The sequence below is a fragment of the Tetranychus urticae genome, chromosome 2 (assembly GCF_039701765.1).
Source record: "Tetranychus urticae isolate SD_2017Ah chromosome 2, NJAU_TeUrti_SD_1.0, whole genome shotgun sequence".
NCBI classification, from domain to species: Eukaryota; Metazoa; Arthropoda; class Arachnida; order Trombidiformes; family Tetranychidae; genus Tetranychus; species Tetranychus urticae.
This window is the reverse complement of record NC_142959.1, coordinates 21,809,699-21,831,896: the sequence shown is the minus strand read 5'-3', so window position 1 is coordinate 21,831,896 and position 22,198 is coordinate 21,809,699. Positions and strand designations below refer to the sequence as shown.

The window sequence follows — 22,198 nt, the reverse complement described above, 5'->3', positions numbered from 1 at the left end:
TCTTACCCAGGGCATTTGATAATGCTCCAATGACATGGTTATTACATTTAAACAGATAACACCAGCTATAATGGCATCAAAATATTTTCCTGTCACCATATTATGAGTTTTCAATCGAAATGGACCATAACCAATATAATACGGCGGTTCTCTCATTTCTGGAAATAAAGCATCAAAGAAATAATAGATTATCATTATCATTATCATCCAGGAAATCAAAATAATAAAGTGAAAATCTTAACCGATTCAGGGGAGAGAAAAAAATGAATATTAAATGTATTATTACTGTAAATGTAGACCAGGAAAATATTAGTATTACAAAAGTAAAGTTCATTTTTTTGTAAAATACAATTTCTCTTATTTTTCTGTTTTCTATTTGATTGTTGGCCATCAAAAAAATCTGTAAACCTTTGTCAAAATTGTATTACAATATTAGAGACAAATAACTGTAAAGAAGGCAAAAGGTTCAAGTTGAAAAGGTGATTCCACAAATGAAGGAAAAAATGGCTCGATAAGACATGGGATTGGCAAACGAGATCAGATTGAAATGAATGTGTAAAAAGAGAGGTTTAAATTAATGTTAAACATGCAAATTTTGATGCAACAATTGCTTCAATTGAAAGATGGAAAAAAGTAAAACAATAAACATGATCATGGGGAGTCTCGATAGATAACCAGAAAAATGATATTTACTTGCATCAAGTTGACTATTAAATTGAATTTCATGATAACATAACATTAAAAGTGAAACCTGGAGGTTAGATGAAAATGTGATACAAACAATTCAACTTGCATCTCTACAGATCACAGTTTTCATGTCAACCAAGAATGAAAAAAAACCCAAAAAGAATCGCAAATTAAATTCAATTGATTATTAAGTTAACCTTAAACATGATTGAAAGCATCAAAAAAACCAGAGAAACATTAATTTTTGAAAATTTCCACTTTACGATGAAAGTAAATGGTTTGTCTGGAAAAGGCTGATTTAGACAAAACCAATCATTAATCATATTTTTGTGAAATAAATCTCTCGAATCACTGATCAACACAAAATTGAACAAATTGAATTAAAATTGGAATCTCAATTTGCGCTTTAACACAATGAGTTTGACATCAATCTTGATATCAATTTTGTAATTTTTAAATGAAACTGTTTAAATTTGTAATTCCAATGGTTGAGGGAAACAATTATTTTGACCAACTTGACCACAGAATCAATTTAATTGTGTAAAGCCAATTGAAGTGGACTCCAGTTGACAGAGAAGACCAAAGTAACTCAATTTGTCCAGAAACCTTTCAAATGGCTTTCAATGTTTTCTTAGTCACAACATTACATTAATGCAATTCAATTTATCCTTAACCTTTGCGTTTATTCAATTGAACATGAAACAAAAAATAATTATTATCATGAAAATGATGTAGATAATCATTATGATTATTACAATGTCCAATTGACCTTGCATTTGATTACCTTTGCTTCCCATTTCCTATCAAAATTATCATTGCTCCAGTTGCTTCCAAGTTAAACATTAAACTCTTATTATCTTTTCACTTCAATTATAACATTAGTTGGCGCATTCATCATCACCATTACCTGGTTAACTGTGCAATCAAAATTATTGGTTAACTCGTTTAATTCAATTTCTGGGTAAACTGATTAAACGATGAAAATTCTTAGCATATTTTGTTAACCAAAAAGCCTCAACAACTGATTAATTAGTAGCTTTTTACCTGTTAAAGAAGCTTCTTTCAGAGACGAGTAATTTAACCAAGTTCATCGAGTTTTTCAGAAGCATTTTTTTTGCTCAGATTAAACAAGCTGAAGCAAAATGATTAAAAAGAGTTGAATGAAGCGTTCGATCAATCATTCAGTAACTTTGGTGAGTTTCAAACCACTTTTCTAATCAGTGGTGATGATGAACAATTTGATGAAATGTGTTTCACTTGCAATGGAAAATTTGGTTGATTGGAAAAGACAATTTGAGCGAAAAATGGAAAAATTGAAATTGATCAACTTGAATGACATTTGATTATTCGAAAGCTGTCAACTTTCGACTAATTTTTTTGCTTCTCTCTTTTATTTGGCAACGTTATCATTGAATGTGTATTATTGTAATGAAATTGGATTCAATGGAAGGTGAAACTTTGTCAACGAATAGGAAAGGAAATTAATCCTTCCCAATGAAACTCAATCTCTAAATCAGATCGTTTTATCTTTAATCAATATTGCTCATCAGATGAATGGGAACAAATGAAGGTAAATAGTACTAATGTTAATGGTAAATGATGATTACAGTCAGTTGATGACCATTTTCATTAATAGATATTCATTTTCAATGTTGGTATAAAAACTTGAGACTATCAAGTAAACATATTGAATTAGAAAATGTGTTTTCAACCATCAACCTCTAATGTGGTGACATTATGGATGACAATATGCAAGAATTTGATTCTCAAATGCATTCAAACATCAACAATGCAATGAAATAGATGAACTTTAGCAAAAAGACTGTCAATAGACATTAGACCAAGTTTTAAAAGTTCAAGCAAGTATCAGTCTAGAATTTCATTCTGAAAGAAAACTAAGTAAACTTCAGTTCAGACAAATCGTTTATAAAAGGATAATCATGAATAAAGACGATTTTCTGCAAATCGATCAATGAATAACTGTTGGACTTTTGCTAAATGTTGCTAAAAATTTAATTGTAGGTATTTCATGATGTGAATTAAACGTAAAAGAAGAAGAAATTTGCTAAAGTTTTTAAAAATTCCAGCAAAAAGCATTTGAACCCTTTTCTCCATAAAATTGAAACGAAATTAATGTTTTCATACATCTTGTAGACTTTGAAAATTGTTGAAATTTGCGACAATTCGAGGAAAAAAAATCCGATTTCATGGAAGAAACTTGAGAAATGATTTGAGAGTATTTTTCTAGATTGGGTTTTCTGAATGTTCATTTGAACAAATTGCTTTTTTACTTTTCTTTTCGAATTTCATTTTTCAATTTTCTAGATTTTTTGTTCGACTAAGCATTTTCGATTGAATTGCATGAAAGGTTGACAATTAGTCTCATTATCATTTGATTAATCTTGGTGTGACATTCAATCAACTGGAATTGTAAAATGATTTGTTAACCTGAAAGAAGAAAAGTTGTGTTAAAAGTCGAACTTTAAAGTCGTCAAAAGCAAAATAAAAAAGAGTAAAGTAGATTAATATCATTTACAGGGAATGAAAAATTGCATTCCAAGGTAATAATAATAGTCTTCCATGTAATAATTCCAACAGTAAAAGCCAGAATTATAAATCAAGATGCTCAGTTGTCATAATAATAGTCGTTTGTTTTGCGCTTTACAAACTCGACTAAAGTAATCTTTTACTTTTCCCAAATTCGCTTTTGGAAACCAAAGGAAACAACAATTTAAACTGAAAACTCGACTCAGGTAAACATAAAAATGCATTTTATTCCATCATTTTCATTCTTTTTCGTCTTTACTTTCTCATCCTTTCTCATGATCATCATTTTCATGAGTTGCACAACTGAAAAGGAAAGAGAAGAAAAATGAATCTCTTCTGTTGTACGAACTTTTCAGAACTTTTCTCCCTTCTCTTTACTTCATTCCCTGTTAAACGACAAACAAGTTGACAACCATGCAACCATCAGAATAAGAATATTTTTTTGAGAGAAAAAAAAGTTTCGAAAAAAAAACATGAAAAAGAGCAATTTTTCAATGATTTTTCTCTTTGCAATTCAGTTCAGGTTATAAAGCATCATCATGATGGTTTCATCATTATTGAACAAATTCGTTGTTTAGATAATAAATATTACCACAGAATGTGAAGCCGAATAAATGTGAATTTATGAACTCAATTTATGCTTATTATCATTGCAACGATTAACCCAGTAATTTGATCAAAACCTTTTCTGAATAAATCTCATATTCATAACTTTTAAAGCTACTTCCTGACTTGAATTCCTGGATTCAAAACACTTTTCGTGCAAAATTTTGAAGTTTCATGCAAATCGATTCAACAGATTTTGTTTGCCTGAACAAAGTTAAATTTTGAAAAAAAATCCTTTTTAATATTCTTTAATTGTTTCACCTAATACCAATTTGTATTTCTATTCAAGCTTTAAGTTTCAATCTGTTGTTCGACCTCGATCATGTGATTTTTTGAAACATTATCATGGGAAAAGTGAAAAAGCAAATTACAAGTTCACATGAAAGATGAAAGACTTGGAAACATCAACGTGATGGTTGCGTGCATTTAAAGTCAAGAAACATTGAAACTGTTTGAAGTCTTCAGCTGGTCAAGTTTTGTCAGGCAAATTTGAACATGAAAATTGTGAAAGGAATAAAAGAAATTCTTTGATAATAAGAATAATTTTCAATCAATTAATGTTCAAATTCATTGCGGATCGAGTGTTCAACCAGGTTATTGAACTGACCAGATAACATGCGATCAAAAATGAGGTGAATCGAGGTGAACCAAGCAACTTGAATCTATCAGTTATATCGTACTAATCAAACTCAATCTCGTTTTTATTAATAGAATCATTTTCATCTTCATTCGCATTACAACTGTCAGCCTTATTATATTATTATTATATTTTTATTACTGTCATTGGCAATATTGGTTTCATGACACTTGAAGTTGACTGCGCGTTTAAAGTAAATGATAAGTTGAAGTTTATTTGTAAATCATGTAAACAAAAAGTGATCGGTTAAAAGGGAGGAAATATGTGCAATAAGGGAAATTGGGAAACAATTGGAAATGTTAAAAGGCATACTTCGCCGTCGTTTCTCCAATTTTCGGGCTCTTTTCTCGACTCGACGGGCACGCTCTTCTTTCTCTTGTTCCTCTCGGCAGCGGTGAAAATTTTCAACCACAACACCGACAAACATGTTAAGGACAAAAAAGGCAACCAACAGTAAGAAGGAGATGAAATACAATAGACGCCATTCGTTGTAATTTTCACGTGGCTGTTGATCGACACCAACAGCATCCAACCCAGTATACATTATGTTGACCCAACCATCCTTGGAAGAGAGCACAAACAGTGCCATCAGTGCCTGGAAAAGAAAGAAAAAAGAAAAAGCACAAAATAATTTTCTTTTCCAATCATGACCTTGTTCGATACATTTGGTTGTGATGCTTACTTGACCGAGATTATCAAAGTTGTACTTTCGATTGACCCAACGATTCCGAGGATCACTTAGACAGTCAGTCTTGTTTTTAACAAACCTCACATCTGGACCTTCGCAGTAAAACAAAGCACCTTTGAATAGCTGTAAATAAACATTTCAATGGAATCGGTTAGTGCGAAATTTAATGATTTTAGTTCATCAAACTTACTTGAACGCCTAAAATACCGAATATTAAGAAGAATGTACAACAAATTAAGACGATGTTTCCGATTGGCCTCAAGGATGACAATAGTGTTTGGACAACCAGCTTGAGTCCTGGTGCTCTATTGATGACTCTGGGAATGCAAAGGTTAAAAGATTAATTTAACTGGAAAATGTCAATTTGTTTTCCTGTTTAACTTTACCTTAGAGGTCGAAGTGAACGGAGAAGACGAAAAACTCTGAGAATACCAAATATTCTTGGACTTTTCTGAGCAATAAAGGAAAGGAAAAGATCAAAGAGGGAAACACCAACCAGAATACCGTCCATAACATTCCAACCACTCTTGAAGTAGGCTTTATCACCATACCAAAGACCATTGGCAATTACTTTGAGTGCCATTTCAAGAGCAAAGACAACAGTAAATAGATAATTGGCCGCCGTTAAAAGTTCCCTTTCGATACTCCAAGGTGGTATCTTGGGTCGCTCCATGGCAAGTGTAATACAATTGAGAGATATAAATATAAGTATAACATAATCGAAACACCGATGTTCAGTTATGATGGCACAATTGATACGAATCTTGTTATTGGGTGGAAACAGAAACAGTGAACAATTGTCTCGCTTGGACATCCAGTCATACCATTTAAAGTAGGCACAAAATTTACGCTCCTGAAAACCTCTGGAACCCAAACCAGAGCCAATCGTTGGACCCGAAGGTGAAACCAAATAACCAGTTCCCGAAGTGGCTGACAACCCACCATTTGAGTCTTTGCTTTTCGTGACTTCAGTTGTCGTTGTTACTCCACTCAACAAGGGTCTCGAAGGCGATGTCAAGTTGACCTCACACTTGCCCTCAATGCGAACCGATTTACGTGAATCACTTGAATCTTGATTAAACTCGGGTAAACCCGATGATGAGTTTCGATTGGCAAGTGCTGCCGGTTCACTGGAATGGTTACAAATGGGAGCTTCTACGGGCACAGAGCCGGTGGCTGGTTCAGTTTCAGATGAATATTTTCTGGTAATCAGCGAAGAACAATAGAAAACTCCGCTCAACGAGTTACCCAGACTGAGGGCTTTAATCTCGTGGATCAAGGAGTACCTTTTGTCACCCGAATAGTGGCCCGGTGAGGGAGTTGAAACGGAATCATTGGGACTTTTAAGGCTAAGTGAACTTCTTGGTGTTACCAGAATGGGTCCCGAAGAGTTGCGTTTGGTGTCATTGTGGGTTGGAAAGGGTTCCGTTGAGGTTGAAAAGGGTGGCGGTGAGGTTGTTGTGGCTGTTGATGTTGAATTGAAAGACGTTTTACGTTGATTTACATTATCATTTATTGGAACGGTTTGGTTAAAGGAAACATTTGAGTTGGCTAATGATGAACTTAATAGACCTGCCTTATAGTGTTTACGCAGGGATTTAATTGTTTGACTAGTCAATTGGTTATCAATTGATTCACGTTGATATTGATTTTCACTTGTTTCAACCAACTGTTGTTGTTGTTCAAGTTGCCTTTGTTGTAGTAAAGGTGAAAATGATGAATCATTTAATGATTTTTCCAGACAACTATTTTCATTTTGATCCATCATTAGAGTTTCATCAATCTTTTCTGGTGTTGCATTCAATGAGTTTACCGGTGGAAAATCATTTTGAGATGAACTTGGTGAAGTTAGACTTTCACTTGTTTCCTCAATGATTCCCTGAGTTTGAACAATTAGATTCACTTGTGGTGATGATTTTCGCGGACAAACTGTTGTTGATGTTAATAGTGTTGAAGGTTCACTCAATCTTTCACTGAATAGAGTTGACTGTTGGCCTGTCAACAGTGAATTGGAATCATGAGATTCAGGGGGAAAGATAAATGATGTTCCCGGAATGTTCGATGAATTTGATGATGTCACTATTCCAGGTGATTCTTGTTCATTACCAGTCGATGGCTGTGAGCTTCTTTCAACTACAATAGGAGGACTAACCAAAGAACCATAACATCGATCAGGATAATCAACTTTACTTATGCTGGGTCGACGGATTGTTGAATAAGGAGACAAACGAAATGGTGTTCCAGGAATCAGGTTGGGCATCAGGGAAGTCAGTGTACTTAGCTTCCGTCCAATACTACTAGAAGATGTATGGTCTTCAAATTTGGACTAAAAGACAAAAAACAGAAATCATTCGTTTTTAATTTTTACCTTACAAATCTTTAAACTCATAAAATTTATCATTTGGTTTGCTTGACTTCTATTGACATTAAAAAGTAGTCAGCAATTGAAGCCTTAAATCTTATAAAATCGAAAAGTTTGAGATGATTTTAAGATTGATTTTTGAGTTTTAATTTTTCATTACCTGAGACTTTTCAACATTCAATTGAGGCTGACTATTGAGGGCCAAACTTGACAAATTAAGGTGCTTATGACCATAAGATAGTTCCTGTGGTCCAGGTGAACCTTGAGGTGTGGCTGCAGTGTGTATAATTCTGGGTGGATAATATGAGCTGAAATCGGATTGAGCATTTGTCTCTTGAAATGGTTGTTCAGTTGAAGCGTCCACTTTATTTCTAAATCGCGATGTAATTCCAGGAGGATTTGTTAATAAATGAAGTTCTGACAAAAAAAGGTATAAAAATTAGTGTAAATTGTAAACAAAAAGGAAAAGTGCGCGAATGAAACGTTGAAAAACCTCAAAAGCTAATGAAAAGTAAATCAATCAAAACTGATTAACCATTTAACTTCATGAAATTTTTGCTTTGATAAGAAGAAGAAAAATGATGTTGTTTAAATTAATCATTTTTTATCGTCACTTCCATTGAACCTTCAAGCCATTTACCTATTTTGTTGCTGTTTACTTGAAACCTTTTGTTACATTTTATTAACTCAACCAACAAAAATTTATCAACAAAATCAGGGCAAGAAAAGTAATAACTTTTAATGCACTTAAACAAGAAGATGATGATTCTATTATGATTGAACACTTTTATCTGTTTCCATGAAAAGCCTGAAAAATCTTAATAAATCATAAACATTTTGTCTTTCCTTTGCTTTTCATTTTCTAAAAACTAAAGTCTAGTTAAAGTGAAATAAATGACTTGGTCAAGATGGACTGAAAAATTGTGGTCACTTTAAAAGCCTTTTGGTCGCTATTAAAGTTATGAGTTTTTAGAAGCAAAATGTTGAAAGTTGAAAATTTAGTTTTCTGTCGTTTCTAGCAGCCAAACAATATTATCTGATTATCTGATTAACTCGTCTAAAACTATTCAATTTCTGACTCTAATTTCATAAATCGTTATCTTGTTTGTTTCCCTTGGAATCTTATTTTCACCTGAGTTAGTTGCTTTCAACAAAAAGATTACAATTATTCAATTTGTTATCGTTGGTTAACCAGAAAACTTAAGTACATTTGTTTTTACCCTTTTTATTGAGCTTTTCATTGAATAATCTCAAGGATTAAAGTTGATCAACTAAACATGAAAACAGTCTTGATTATAATATAATCGTATTATTGTTATCTGATGAACCTACTTTCTGTCCATTTCTTGATCTTTTTCACCTTTTAACCTTTCATTAAGCTCTAACCTTTCCAATGAGAGATTATTATTTTGGGTTAAACAAAAGATTGGCAGACTTTCATCGAATTAACTTTCAATCAAAAAGCATCTTTTGTCGATTAAAACATGTCAAGGTTTATCAATCAGACAACCTGAATATCATGATCAGAACAAAGCAAGGAATGATCGCCATTAGATATGTTCTGAACTGAATACATATTTGCATCAAAAAACAGTAAAACTATTGGAAGTGACTTGAATTTTGCTTCGAAGTTGAGAAACTTTTTAACGTTTGCTTTCTCAACATGTTTCTTGACTTTGACTGAAATGTTTTGAAGTTGATTTCAATGTTTATTGAGTTGAAATTAATTGTCTTGATTCTTTGATACAAACCTTTTTCAAGATTGTCACCAGAATTGTAAAAATAAATTAACTTTTCATCTTTGACTTGCTCATCATCTTCATCTTCCCCATCCAAACTGTCCTTTTTATCTTCATCTTTCTACAATTATTCCAAGAGAATAAGAAAAAAAATTAATTTGAATGTCAACTAAAATGGACAAACGTTGTAACGAAATCAATATTGACCTTGAATCTGGAATGAATAAAGAATGAAATTATCAAGATTAACGTAAATTTCAACAGCTCAACATTTCAACAGATTTCATGATTATCACAATATTCATAACAAAACTGTTCAACTTTTGACAAGCTAAACATGAGAACAAGAGTCGAATAAAGAAAATGCTTAAAAGGTAATTTCAAAAGAGTAAAAGTTCGTTGATAAGAAGCATAAGAAGAAGGGGAAAAAAGATTAGAATGATTATGATGATAATGATGATGATAAGTAGAGGAAGAGGAATGAAGAGAAATGAGAAAATGAATCAATGAGCAAAAGGTAAACCATGATACAATATCGGTTAAGAAGGTAAAAATGCTGAGCAAGTTAGCAACTTATTTTGCTCAACGAATGAAAAATGATCTCTTCAAGTGACTTAAAGATACTGAATAACAGTTTTTTTCCCTCATAATCATTCTGAGTAATACATCTTGTTCATCATCAGATCCTTTTTTTGGCCTTACTTTCTTTAATAAAATGATTAGAAAGATAACCTTTGAAAAGTTGAAGTATAATGGAAGGAGAAGGAAGAGAGAAAAAAAGATTTCTCGGTGAATTGATGATAACTTGTTGGATAATTGTATACAAATAAAATGAAGAGGAACAAGTTTTTTTTGTCTTGAAAGCTTGTCGAGTTGATATTTTAATCAATGGAAACAATTAACTTGATTAAAGATGCAATTAAAAGGAAGACAATGAAGATGAGAGAATGGTTAATGGAACGAAAAGATGCAATGATGATAAGAGGTAAGAAGAAGAAGAAGAAGATGATGCAAGAAAAAGGCAAAGTAAATCACCTTTGTTGTCAACTGTGAAAAAGTTCATTTGTTGAGTAAAGAAAAGGGTGAAAGTAAAGAGGCCAAAAAGGTATCATCACTCTTGGAGTATGAGATTGTTAATGGTTATTTTTACGTTTAAAGCATTACCTTCGTTTGAGTAATTTACATTAACCAATATTAAACATAATTATCATCTTGGTTAGCATTTTGTCTTTTCATGTGTTGATTAGTGATTGGAAAGCCTTTTAATTGATGGCAACATTTTACAGCCTTTAATAAATTATTTGAGATCATCTTTGTTCTCATGAATTATGTCCTATCATTAAATTGAAATCATTCAAGTTTGACAAACTTTTCTCGTTATGTAGCAATAAATAATTTGACATCTTCCAGTCATGTTGTAATTAAACTCGTTAAACTATGGATAAAAGCATTTGCAAAGGATTCGAAGGTTGACAAGGAAATTGCAATGCTTTGTAAGGCGCACTTTTAGACGCTATTTTTTGAGGAATTGGTTGACGAGTTGAAAAATTTCATTTTTAGGATTTTCTTCTCGACTCTGAATTTAAACACAAAGAATCAGCTAATTTAATCATTTCTTCTGGAAACATCTTGACATGACTCTGATTTCTCTCATGACGTTGATGTTATTTCGATGATATAAGATGTGCTAAGCTTTCGATCTGAAGTGTGCTGAATGATGACCTGAGACTCTTATCTGTAACTGATACAATGATCTGTATCTTTCCATGTTTGTCTGAAAGGCAAAACTCGAAGTTTGTGGTAAATTAAAAATTCTTGTGAATATTTGCGATTTCAATCCTAACTTGTTTCAATGAGATCGCTTCCTTGGTTGCGAGAATACAATTTGCTCATTGGAATTTTGACTGAAATTGATTGTGACTAGAATGGAATACGATGTTATGTTCATTTGCTGTTTTTGCTTAGAATTTGGTTAATCATTAAAAAATCTCGAAGGTTGAGAAAAAGTTGTCGATTGCAAAACGAAATTGAATTTTTTCGTTTCAATATTTTCTCATCTTTGATTTTGAACAGCAACCTGTCACTTTTATCTGATTTTGTTTGCACTTTCTTACTCAATCGGAAGTGCTGGTAGTTTCTCAACAGTAACGGAAGTAAACTCTTTAACTAAACGAAGAAAGTACAGAAATGACGATAAAATCGAGAGCATTTGGCGATGACAGATGAAAAGAAGAGAAAATGAAGAATGATTTTCTCAAAGGTAAATTGATAAAAAAATTGTCGACCAAGATTCAAAAGCATAATGAAAATTATCAAAAGATGATGAGGATGAAAGCGAAACACAGAAACAGGATAAAGAGAAGAAAAGGAAAAAAAGATTGATCACAATTGACTTAATCGATAAGGAATAACGAAGTTGAACATGAAGATGAAAGAGAAGAAAAAACGATGTAAAGACCCAACAAAGGCAATGGAATTGACCATGATGATGATGACAACAACATTTCTTGTATCATGTAATATATCTTCATATGAAATATGAACATTGATACAAGTTTTTTTCTGATCCTTTTTTCCGTTTTTCACTTTCTCTTCTGACTTTTCTCAAGCAAATTCAGCAGCTTTCATGTAAACCATTATATTTAAAAAATGAAACCAAATGAAGAGTAAAAAAAGTCCAAGAAAAACAATAACAAAAAATGTAATAATAAAATGGTAAAGTAATAGATAACAGGGAATGAAACTGGGAGTGGAAACTCAGGTAACTTTATTATTATCCATCAACTAAATGACTTTATGCTATCAACTAAATTTTTTTGAGACTCAATTTTTTTCTTCTTTTCTTTTCAATATTTTCTTTTTTCAACAATTTTTCTTTTTCCATCTTGAAATGATGAGAACAAAAAATGTTGCTATAAATTATTCCTTTCACCATTACGACGACCATTTTAGAGCAACTACAAATGTTTATCAATGTTGAACTGAGCATGAAAATTTATGAACTTGCAGTTTAAAGATAATTCAATTGATAAAGACTAAGATGATCAGGGAATGAATGAAATCTCTCATTTCATCATTTGAAACATAATTGTCCAAATTCCTTGCTAAATGATTATCCATTATTGCATTCCTTACCTGTTCCTTGTCCAAGGGATAAAAACCCGAGGCTAACATGAAATGATCATTTGAAACAAAACCATACTTTTCACCAAAGAAAACATTCTTTTCTCTTTTCTCTCGAGACTCAATTTATGAGATTTTCCATCATTTTGTTTCGTTTTTCTTCATCAGTGAACTGATAACATTCAACACTATTTCCATTGAAAAGATTCATTTGAATGTAGATTGTTCTGTCCAGAGAATGAAAGGAATAATTATTGTTGCATTACCATTTAATCGATATTTTTCTGATCGAATCTTGAAATTTTTGTTCTTTTTGAAATTTTTCTTTTGAAAAAGAATGAAAATGAATAGAAAATTTTCAAGTGTAAATGATTACTGTATATTTCATGATAACAATGGGAATGATCAACATTTTCTTTGTAAAATTAACGTTTTACATTCTTTTCACTCTTGATTTTAATATCATTTTCATGTATTTCATGATTGTTGTCTAGATGAATTTGAAGTTTGATTATTTTAATAACATTTTTATGATAATTTTATTATTGTTATATTTTTGATCAACTAACAGTTTGTCTACAATTTTAGTCCACTTTTCACTCCCTGATTATCATAAATTGAATAAGCATTTTGTTTTGGTCACATTATCAGGTATTATGCATGAGAATGAAAAATGTTTTCTCAACTTATTCATTCCAAAAGCTGATCTATTTACATATGCCTCTATTGACCGTCAAGTAAACATTTGGTGTTACTTTGAATTTCAACCAGTCGAATTGTGACAGTGATTCAGAGCAACAATTTTTGCTTTTTGCATTTGGTTCGAAAGCTTATCAGAATTTACGGAATAATCTTGTAACATGCATTTTCCTTTCTCCTGTAGTTGAACCTCGAAAGTTTTCCATGTTTGCTTTGCAGTTTCCCTTAAGAAAATATTTCAAAAGGAAATTGAAATTTTTTTATGAAACGAGGATAGAATTCTTATTCCTGTGATAATAGTGAGTATGGAAATGAGTGACTTGGAATAAAGATTACAGATAGAGTCATTGAAGATCCACTTATTGATTAGAAGATTTTTACCCAAAATTTCTCAAATCAGTTACAACTCCTACGAACTTGTTTTACGCTAACAAGCTGAGCCCTCGATCATGGCTGATCGTAAATTTCTTTTCACTGAATACAATAGATTCAATCCAAATTTAAAGACTCGAACTGTTGATTAAAAATCATTGTCAATGAGAAAAACTAAAGAATTTTCGTTGATTTTGAGAGTTGTACAGTTGGAGCACCAGATATTTAACTTACTCTTTGCTCGAAAGACAGTTTAACATATACAGTACAATACCCGGTTAAAGCAATTTTTTTTTCTAAGTCTCCATCTAGTGATAATGACTTTCAGAAACTGACAGTGCTTAAGATTTCGGTAATGAAAGGATTATATAAAATTTGTCAATTTGTAAAAAATCATAGATGGCGACTGTGAAAATTGCTTTAAACGGAACACAAAAAAATTGCTTTAACCGGGTATTGTACTGTACTCCTAACCCAACAATAAACCATCAATCTGAATACAAAAAAAGTTTTTCCCCCAAAGTCAATAATAAAAGATACGGATTCTGCATTTTTTCCCCCACCCTGTTTAAACGCTGATTTCTCAGTAACCTGAATTCCGAGAAAGCTCTGACTATTTTTCGTAATTGAAGTTCAATCAGGGCTATCATTCTATGTGAAAATTTCCTTTAGAATCCGTTTAGTTTGCCCACAATCTTCCCGCAAAAATTTCATAGTTTGACTTTATATATTGTATGTATAGATGAAAGAAGTTTTGAAAAAAAACTCTGTGAAAATTTGAATTTGCAGTTCTCAGTATCAATGAACTGACTTCATTTGAAAAAGTTCAGTAAAACACAATCAAACTGAAAGTCTATTAGAAAAGATTATTAAAATAATGACAATTGATGAACAAGAAAATGAATATTGAAATATGTAATAATGATGAAAAATGTTATCAAAAGCGTAGTTATAAAAGAAATGGTAAAAAATTAGGAAAAAATGTCTGATTAAAATAAAACTTATTTAATAACATAATGATTCAATGAATGAACAATTTGCATGAAAAAAGGAAAAAAAGTGAACCAGAAAAAAGATGTTCCTTTTCATTCCATACCTTTAATGTTGAATCATTACTATTTTGTTTGTAAAGTCAAGTCTTTTTTTTGCTAAAAGTCAATAAATAAAAATGTTTCAGTTAAACAAGTTGTTTGAAGTGACTTTTGAAGTAAAAGCCAAGAAACTTTTACACACTTCAATTGTTGCCAATATTGATATCGTTACAACATTTTGATTACTTTGATGAATCCAAAAGTAAAGATTATTATCATTTTTAATGGGTTACAAGAAGCATAATTAAAGAGTAAAACTTACCTCTTGAGAGAATCCTTCAACCAGAATAGCAACAAGAAGGTTAAAAAGGACATAATTACCAAAAGTCATTAGGACAACAAAGTAAAGAGCAGCCCAGTGAGTAGTTCGTTCCATGCCATTGAATAAAACTACATTCCAATCTTCTTGAGTTAATATCTAATGCAAGTTGAAAGCCCAACAAGTTAATAGATTTAATGAAGAAGCGAAGAGAAGAAAAAAGTTGAAATTACTTTGGGTTAGTTTATTACAAGAGCAAAGTTGAACAAAGTGTTGAAGTTGTGAGCATTTTTGTCTCAATGTTGACACCAAAGTCAACAGTGAAGAAAAAGCTTGAAGCAACTTCGAAAGGTGAGTTAACAAAAAGTCCGCTTAAAACGATTTCATTTCAAAGATTTTAAGTTTACTTGGAAAGACTTTTACTGCAAGTGCAAGTTTCATTGGTTTACTTAAGAGGCTCCTTATGTCTGTCTTACCTGGAAAACGGTTACCAAGGCCCAGAGAAAATTATCAAAACGTTTACGATCACAAATACAAGTAAGGTTTTTATTCAAAATGTCCCGACAAGAGCATGGGCTACCATCAAGCTTGGAACAAAATTTACCACCAAAAAGATGCATGCCAAGGCAACTATGCATATTAAGGCATTTTGTTTCAATGCATGGTCAATGTTGTTGTTGATGAGTAAAGTTTTTAAATAAGAACACATTTTTATGCAAATTTTCATCAATTCAAAAAGTAAACAAGAACAGAACACATTTTTGAATCATTTTTGGTTAGTAGGTTTTTGTTCAGGAAAGATGACCGGAAACAGAAAACAAAGGTTAAAAAAGAAGATGTCGTTGATGATTCAAAGAGAAATGAAGAAGAAGCAAAAAGTGGGAAAAAAGATAAAAAATGGAATAAGAAAAAGTCGTTTCAAAGAGACTGGAGACTGGGAGTGATGAAGGGATTGGTTGATTGGAAATGTCATGAAATGAAAGTCAAAAGTAGCAACAACATTGAGAATCAAAATTCATCATGAAAAGTTAACGCTTGTGTTTCTTATTAAGATTTGTTCATCAAAAGGAGACACAAAAGCCATGAGAAGCAGAACAAGAAACAACAAGAAATGTTAAAATAAATCAAAAGTTCTGATGGAAAATTGAAAAGGAAACAAATTTCATCAATTAATCTGATCAATCGATTGGCAGATTAGCAGGGAAATTTCCATTTCTATTCTGAAGAGTCGATAATAAATAACATAAAAATTTATTTCGATAGTGAATTCTGGAAATTATGATAATCTCTTCACAAGAATTCGTTTCATTTTTGAAATGTTTTTCTTTTTGGTTTGAAAATAGTTCTTGAGTTCAATAGAATAATTAGAAATAGTAAATCAATTTGTATCATGAAACATGTTTTTCGAATAAAATTCAAACTTGAAAAGATACTTTGTTTTTGTTTTGATATTTCATTCAACATTCAAAATTATCATGCAACATGCAAAGGATTTTCAAAAATTGAAGTGCAAATTCAATGCAAAAAACGTCATTCAAAGAGTTGATAATGGTTAGATGATAATGATAATGTTAATGATAATTTTTAAAGTAAGCAAAATGTTGATAACTTTTAGTTGTTGAACCTTTCAAAAAACATTTCCTCAGTTGTTGAACTTTTACAGTTTTTCTGTTCCTTGACTTTAGTATTTAGACGAAAAAGTCACGTTTCAGTTGAGAACTTGAACAGTTTGAACAGTTCTAATGGAAAGATATTGTTCAATGTGAATGAATAATCAAATAACTGAGAAATGATGAGAAATTGAATTCAAGGTAAATAAGTTATCTTTTTACATAAATAAGTTAACTGAATTTCCTAAACTTGAGTCTTAAACTTTTCCATTTCAGTTCTGGTCTTTACTGGATTTTACTGTTAATTGTCTTTCTTCTCTTCTCCAGAATCAACAAAATCAACAAGTTGATTCTTCCACCAGATAAGCTCATTACTTCAACTGTCTACTGAAACTAGTTCAGAGTTTTAAACCTATCAAAGTGACTAGATTTTCAGCTGAAATTTTGTGTTAAAAGGCGAAATTCAGCAGATTGATGAGATGAAATTGATGATCTTGTTAAATTGAAAATCGTACAAAATGTTCAACAGTTGAACAACATCGAAAATAAAAATCGTCAAAATGCGAACGATGAATATTGGAAAAGCCATGCACAGTTGAAGATCAGAGCAGTTAAGGAGCCTCATGAACTGATACTCGATGATGAATGTGATCTAATTATGTTATTTTTGGTTATTTTTCACTTTTCAAATTCTTAATGAAAAGTTATCAAATGGATTAAAAGTTTACCGCTTTTGTTTTTTGTTTATTAATCATTTTTTTGTTGCTCTCAAAAGATTTAAGCTTTCATCTGAAGGTAAACTTTTTATCCTAAAGATGAATGAACCGTTTATATGGCTGTTAGTTAATGGTTAGAAGTGTTAGGAAAAGTGTTTAAAATTAATACCTGAAAAACTGTGACTAAAGCCCAAAGAAGTGAATCAAAATTCTTTCTATCACATTGAGTCGTGTTATCCGGCATTTTGTCGCAAAATTTACATCCAAATAGATTCATACCTAGAATACTTGAAGACCCAAGTTTGGTCATTTTTTGTATTAAGCAATTAGGAATAGAGAAAGTATTTGTTTTGTTTCGATAGGTTGGTGAAGAGAAAAAGAAGAAAAAAGAATGTCAAAAGAATTGCGTTATTCCAATGAAACATTGAGTGTTGTGTGGTTTAATGTGCATAAGTGTTAGTGTGTGTGTGTTGTTAGTGTGAGTGTCGAGTGAAAGTGAGGAAAGACAATTGAAGTGTGTTATCAATACCAATGAAGATGAGAAAGGTAAGGATGATCCACAAGTAAAGACACTTTTTCTTGAGCTAAACCAATCACGCAATTCAAACTTCTGATAAACGCCTTCAAATAAATGAAAATCTTTCAAGTATTTCCCTCGACTATGAAACAAACTCTAGATTAAACCGCTAATCTTGTCAGCTCATGAAAATGTTCAACAAAATCAACTCATTTAATTTCCTCAAAAGTTACTTTAATAAAATGCTCGAACTTGAGTAACTGAAATACGAAAACTGTTCATTAGATTCGCTAATCTTATCCTCTTCGAACTTCTTCTGATACTTAACATTTTTATCAAGACTTAGCCAGCTTTCATTATCGAAGTTAGAACTGGAAAAAAGGAAATTCAGAAAATTGATTTTTTCTTTCGAATTGAATGAGAAAAGTAATTAAATATTTAACACTCTTTGATTGGAAAGATATTTCTGTAAATTGAAAAGTTGATCAAATATAATAATATGAACAAATGAAGCAAAAGCGTCTTTACTTGTGAACCATCGATTGATTTGGATTGAGATTTGAGATGATGTTAGATTTAAATGTAATTTTAGTCGATGAAGGTTTTTGGTTCAATGAAAACTGAACAATATAACTTTTATTACTTTAGATTGGTATTGAATGTGCATTAAAAGTGCAAATCTAGTCTAATCAGCTAATTAAACAAATTTGAATATCATTTTAGGAAATTTAATTTGAAACTTTTGTCTTCATTTTATGATTGGTAACAATTTGCAATTAATAATTAATTTTTGCACAGAATAACTTTTCACTTTTTACTGGATTGCTTTATGACAATTTAAACACGCAAGTAACATATTTAAACTTATCATTATAGGTAGAAATAAACTTTTATTATATTTAATTGAAGGCAAAAGTTATTAATTAAAACTCTTTTACTATTTTATTAATGTTATTATTAGCAAAAATTTAATCACTAGAATTATTTATCAAATTTATCGATTTTCTTTTGTTTCAAGTTTCCTCTTAATTAGATTTTAAACATTTTTTACAACTAAATTGGATTCAAGTTTTGAGTCAATTTTAAATTAATTTTTCATTGATTGAGTAAAGTTGCGAAAATCAGATTCTCTTCTAGATTCATGTTGAACCGCAATTACAAAACTGTATTTAGAAATGAATTTCACCTGAAAAAGGAACATTTCGCTTTAAATCGATTCTCGAAAGTTGACCTTTCATGTTGAAACATTCAAAGTTCATTGAAAGTTTCGTTGAAAATGATTGAGCTAAATATAACTTGAGATGTGATGGAATCAAAAGTGTCTGCATTCCTGAATAATCTGAAGTTTCCTGTCAGTTCGCTGTTCGGTGAAAAATGAAAAGCAAATTCCATAATCAGAATTTTACCAAAAATTCCTTTCCATTTTACATTTTCAATCATTTTCGTTTTCTTTTATCGATAAAGAATTTTCTGTATTCTTTCAGCAAATTTGGCCAATTAAAGGGTTAATTGAGGAAAGAATGGAAAAATCTGTCAATAATAAGAAATTAAATGATCAAATTGATCATTAGACTAACTCGTCTTTAGTAACCTATGGGCAGAAAGTTTGAGACAAATGTTTAGTTGCTCGTATCTTTTTCAAAAATCTTCTTAACTCTTCAGTTCAAACGATCAAAGATTAAACAACTCTTGCTGTTTAATTTGATATATAATGACCTACTATACATAGCACCATTTGCTTTAAATTTTATATTTTTGGCACCCTTCTGCGGTGATTGAAGTTGAATTTTTAAATTTTTTCGGATTTGTTAGATTAAATTATTATCGTCTTAGGCATAATATCATAATTAAAATATAAGATTTTGATAGGTCATAGAGTGTTTTAAGCTTTATCAAGTTAAAAAAGCTTTAAATGTTATACAACCTCTGAATAAATGGATTTTAAAATCAATTGATTTTTTCCAATATTTTTTTCTTATGCTGAGAGGCAAGAGATCATTCAATTGTCGCAAGAGTTAATGATAAATTTAAAACGATCAGAATGTTGTATGATCTTGAATTTCTGACTGTAGATGAACTGAACCTCCTCCTCAGTCTCCTGAAAGTTTCGGCGCTCTAGCTAATCGGATTATCAAGAAAAAGCTTTACAAGTGATTTGTATATTTGTCTCAAACTTTCTGCCCATAGGTTAGCATTTAGTTTTAGATCATTTTAGGGGTTTAAAGAGATAAAATTGATATGTAATAAGATATATCTTTATGAATGTTGTTAGCAGGGAATGAGAGATGAGAGAGAAAAATAAGGTTAATAGTTTCTGTAAAGTAATGTTGAGTAGTGAAACATGATAAGGGATGAAGAGATGAGATTAGAGAAGGTGAATAAGATGAATGAAGTAAATGAATGAAGGGAATGAATGAAGGGAATGAATGAAAGGAAGGAAACGGTAAAGGGAATGTTGAAATTGAAATGAGGATAATGAGAGAGTAAAAGTTACCTAAAAATGAATATGAAAAGAACTAGAAGAGCGAAAAAAACAGCAACATTATCCAAGGTTCGAAGCATTATAACCAATTGTCTCTTCAATGCTGGCATGAAACGAACCAATTTTAATATTCGCAACAAACGAAAGGTTCTCAAAACTGATAAGCCACTGCCAGAGTCTTCAATGAGCTCCATAATGCTGTAATGATAGTGTTGAGAGAAAATATTGAGAATCATGTTAATGGAGTGAAAAAAAGGTTAGCTGAATAAGAGCGCAGAGAAAATGTTTTCCAAGCAAAATTCAATGTTAATCAAATGGAGAGAAAATCATTTTCTTTTTCCATGAAAAATTTTCTTCTCTCTCCACTTATTCACTCTTATCACGCTATTGTAATGTTTTTGGTGAAAAATTTCATTGACTTTGAATCGGCACCTTTTTACCTGGTTATCTGATTAGACTGTTGAATGAAAATCGATATTCAACTTTTTATCAAATTTTGATTTGCATTTTTTATGGAAAAGTTAAGTTTATTTTTGGTTTTTGCTTTGAAAGGTTTACTTGCCTTACAAGGACGACGATTCCGTCGAAAACGTTGAATCCGTCGGAAATGTAGTGGAAGCATCCTTCGGCTAGGATTTTAAGTGCCATTTCGATGCCAAAGAGAAAGGTAAAGATGAGGTTGGACATTTCAAGAGCTTGTGTCAACTCGTCGGGCTGATTGTGATACTCGATTCCCATGGAAAGAGTGTTGAAAAGAATTGCTAGGAAAATGAAACGTTGAAAGTAACGATGGTTAACCAGTAGACGAAGGTAACGACGAACGAAACGTAAACAGATTAAAAGACGAGACTCGATGCAACATTCGCAGACTTGATCATCGTCGAGTGAATCCAAAGAGTTTTCTTCATCATCTGTGGCTACATCATCATCAGCCTCATCATCTGTTCCACCGGACCAGGAACATCGAGATCCATCTCGTTCTTTACAATTACTTGGACTTCCAGATGGTCCAATAGCGGCATTGGTACCACAGCTTGGAGAACCGTCAAGTCCACTCATGCAAACGAAAAGACTTGCATCGCTAACATTGACTTCTTGGCCTTGGTGTGAGTTGTGAGGCTGATAGTGTTGAGCTTGTGAGGGTAACAAAGATGAGTCGATATTGGCTTGTCCTTTGCTTGGCCGTCGATCAACACTTTCTGATGTTGACTCAAAGCACTTTGAGCTTGATAATGGCACTCCAAGGTTGTTTCCCTGGGAACGAAATAAAGTCAACGTTGGTGCTGAACAATGGCGAGATGTTGACCGCTGGTAAGCAATCAGTTTACTTGACAAGGGAAGATGTTGAGTTGATGGATAGGCAGGAGTAGATGCTAATGTGGGAGACTTTGATTGTGAACGATGAGAATGACGATTATTGACCAAATTGTCCGATTTTCCGTTGTAGTTTACTATTTGTTGATGATCTGGAATTTGGAATCTTAAATGATCCGATTTGCTGAATTTGTTTGGCAATTGTTGCATCAAATTGACTTGAACCGGTCTACTTGAAATGGATTCATCAACCATCTCATTGCATTCATTAACATTTGGTGTAATCATGGTAATGGACGAATAATGACTATTTAGGCGTCGCTTTGATTCCGGTGAGGTTAAACATCGATTATCTGATAAACTTTTTGATTCTTGATTATCATCTTTACCGGTATTTCCATTTACAGCTGATGATGAGGATGAACACTTTGTGTCGGAATTGGTGCTGTGAATAATTGTTCGAGAATTATCACAATTGCTATCACAAGAAGAGGTTATTGAACAAGATTGCTGGTGTTGATCATCAACGGCCAATGAATTTTTTCCTTCCACAGATTTAAAAGTTAAATTTCTTTCCTTGTCACTTATCAGTTTATCAGTTTCCAAAGTTCCCTCATCAAGATTTGAACATGACGGATGGTCTGAACAGCCAGAGTGACTGTGTCTGTGTTTACAAGATTGGCGATGATTTCGATGATGTCTGGAGAAAAGAAGAAAAAAAATTGAATTATCTGATTTTTTTCATTTAC

The 22,198-nt window shown here is 31.7% G+C and overlaps 1 protein-coding gene across 2 annotated transcripts in view; it reads right to left on the bottom strand.

Moving 5' to 3' along the window:
- The window catches only part of LOC107368950 (voltage-dependent T-type calcium channel subunit alpha-1G-like), a 39,624-nt gene that overhangs the window by 3,251 nt on the left and 14,175 nt on the right, over window positions 1–22,198 (bottom strand). Inside the window, exons 7-17 of one of the 2 annotated variants that reach the window (XM_089266855.1) lie at window positions 20,698–22,149; window positions 20,148–20,333; window positions 15,287–15,440; window positions 14,814–14,969; window positions 9,279–9,387; window positions 7,688–7,944; window positions 5,552–7,491; window positions 5,356–5,482; window positions 5,160–5,288; window positions 4,790–5,072; window positions 7–158 (exon numbers count right to left, since the gene is read on the bottom strand). In XM_089266855.1, the coding sequence (XP_089122981.1) occupies window positions 7–158; window positions 4,790–5,072; window positions 5,160–5,288; window positions 5,356–5,482; window positions 5,552–7,491; window positions 7,688–7,944; window positions 9,279–9,387; window positions 14,814–14,969; window positions 15,287–15,440; window positions 20,148–20,333; window positions 20,698–22,149 (4,945 nt within the window). Of the gene's footprint in view, window positions 1–6; window positions 159–4,664; window positions 5,073–5,159; window positions 5,289–5,355; window positions 5,483–5,551; window positions 7,492–7,687; window positions 7,945–9,278; window positions 9,388–14,813; window positions 14,970–15,286; window positions 15,441–17,305; window positions 17,424–20,147; window positions 20,334–20,697; window positions 22,150–22,198 lie in introns of those variants that run through there. The other variant, XM_089266854.1, reaches the window with a different exon arrangement.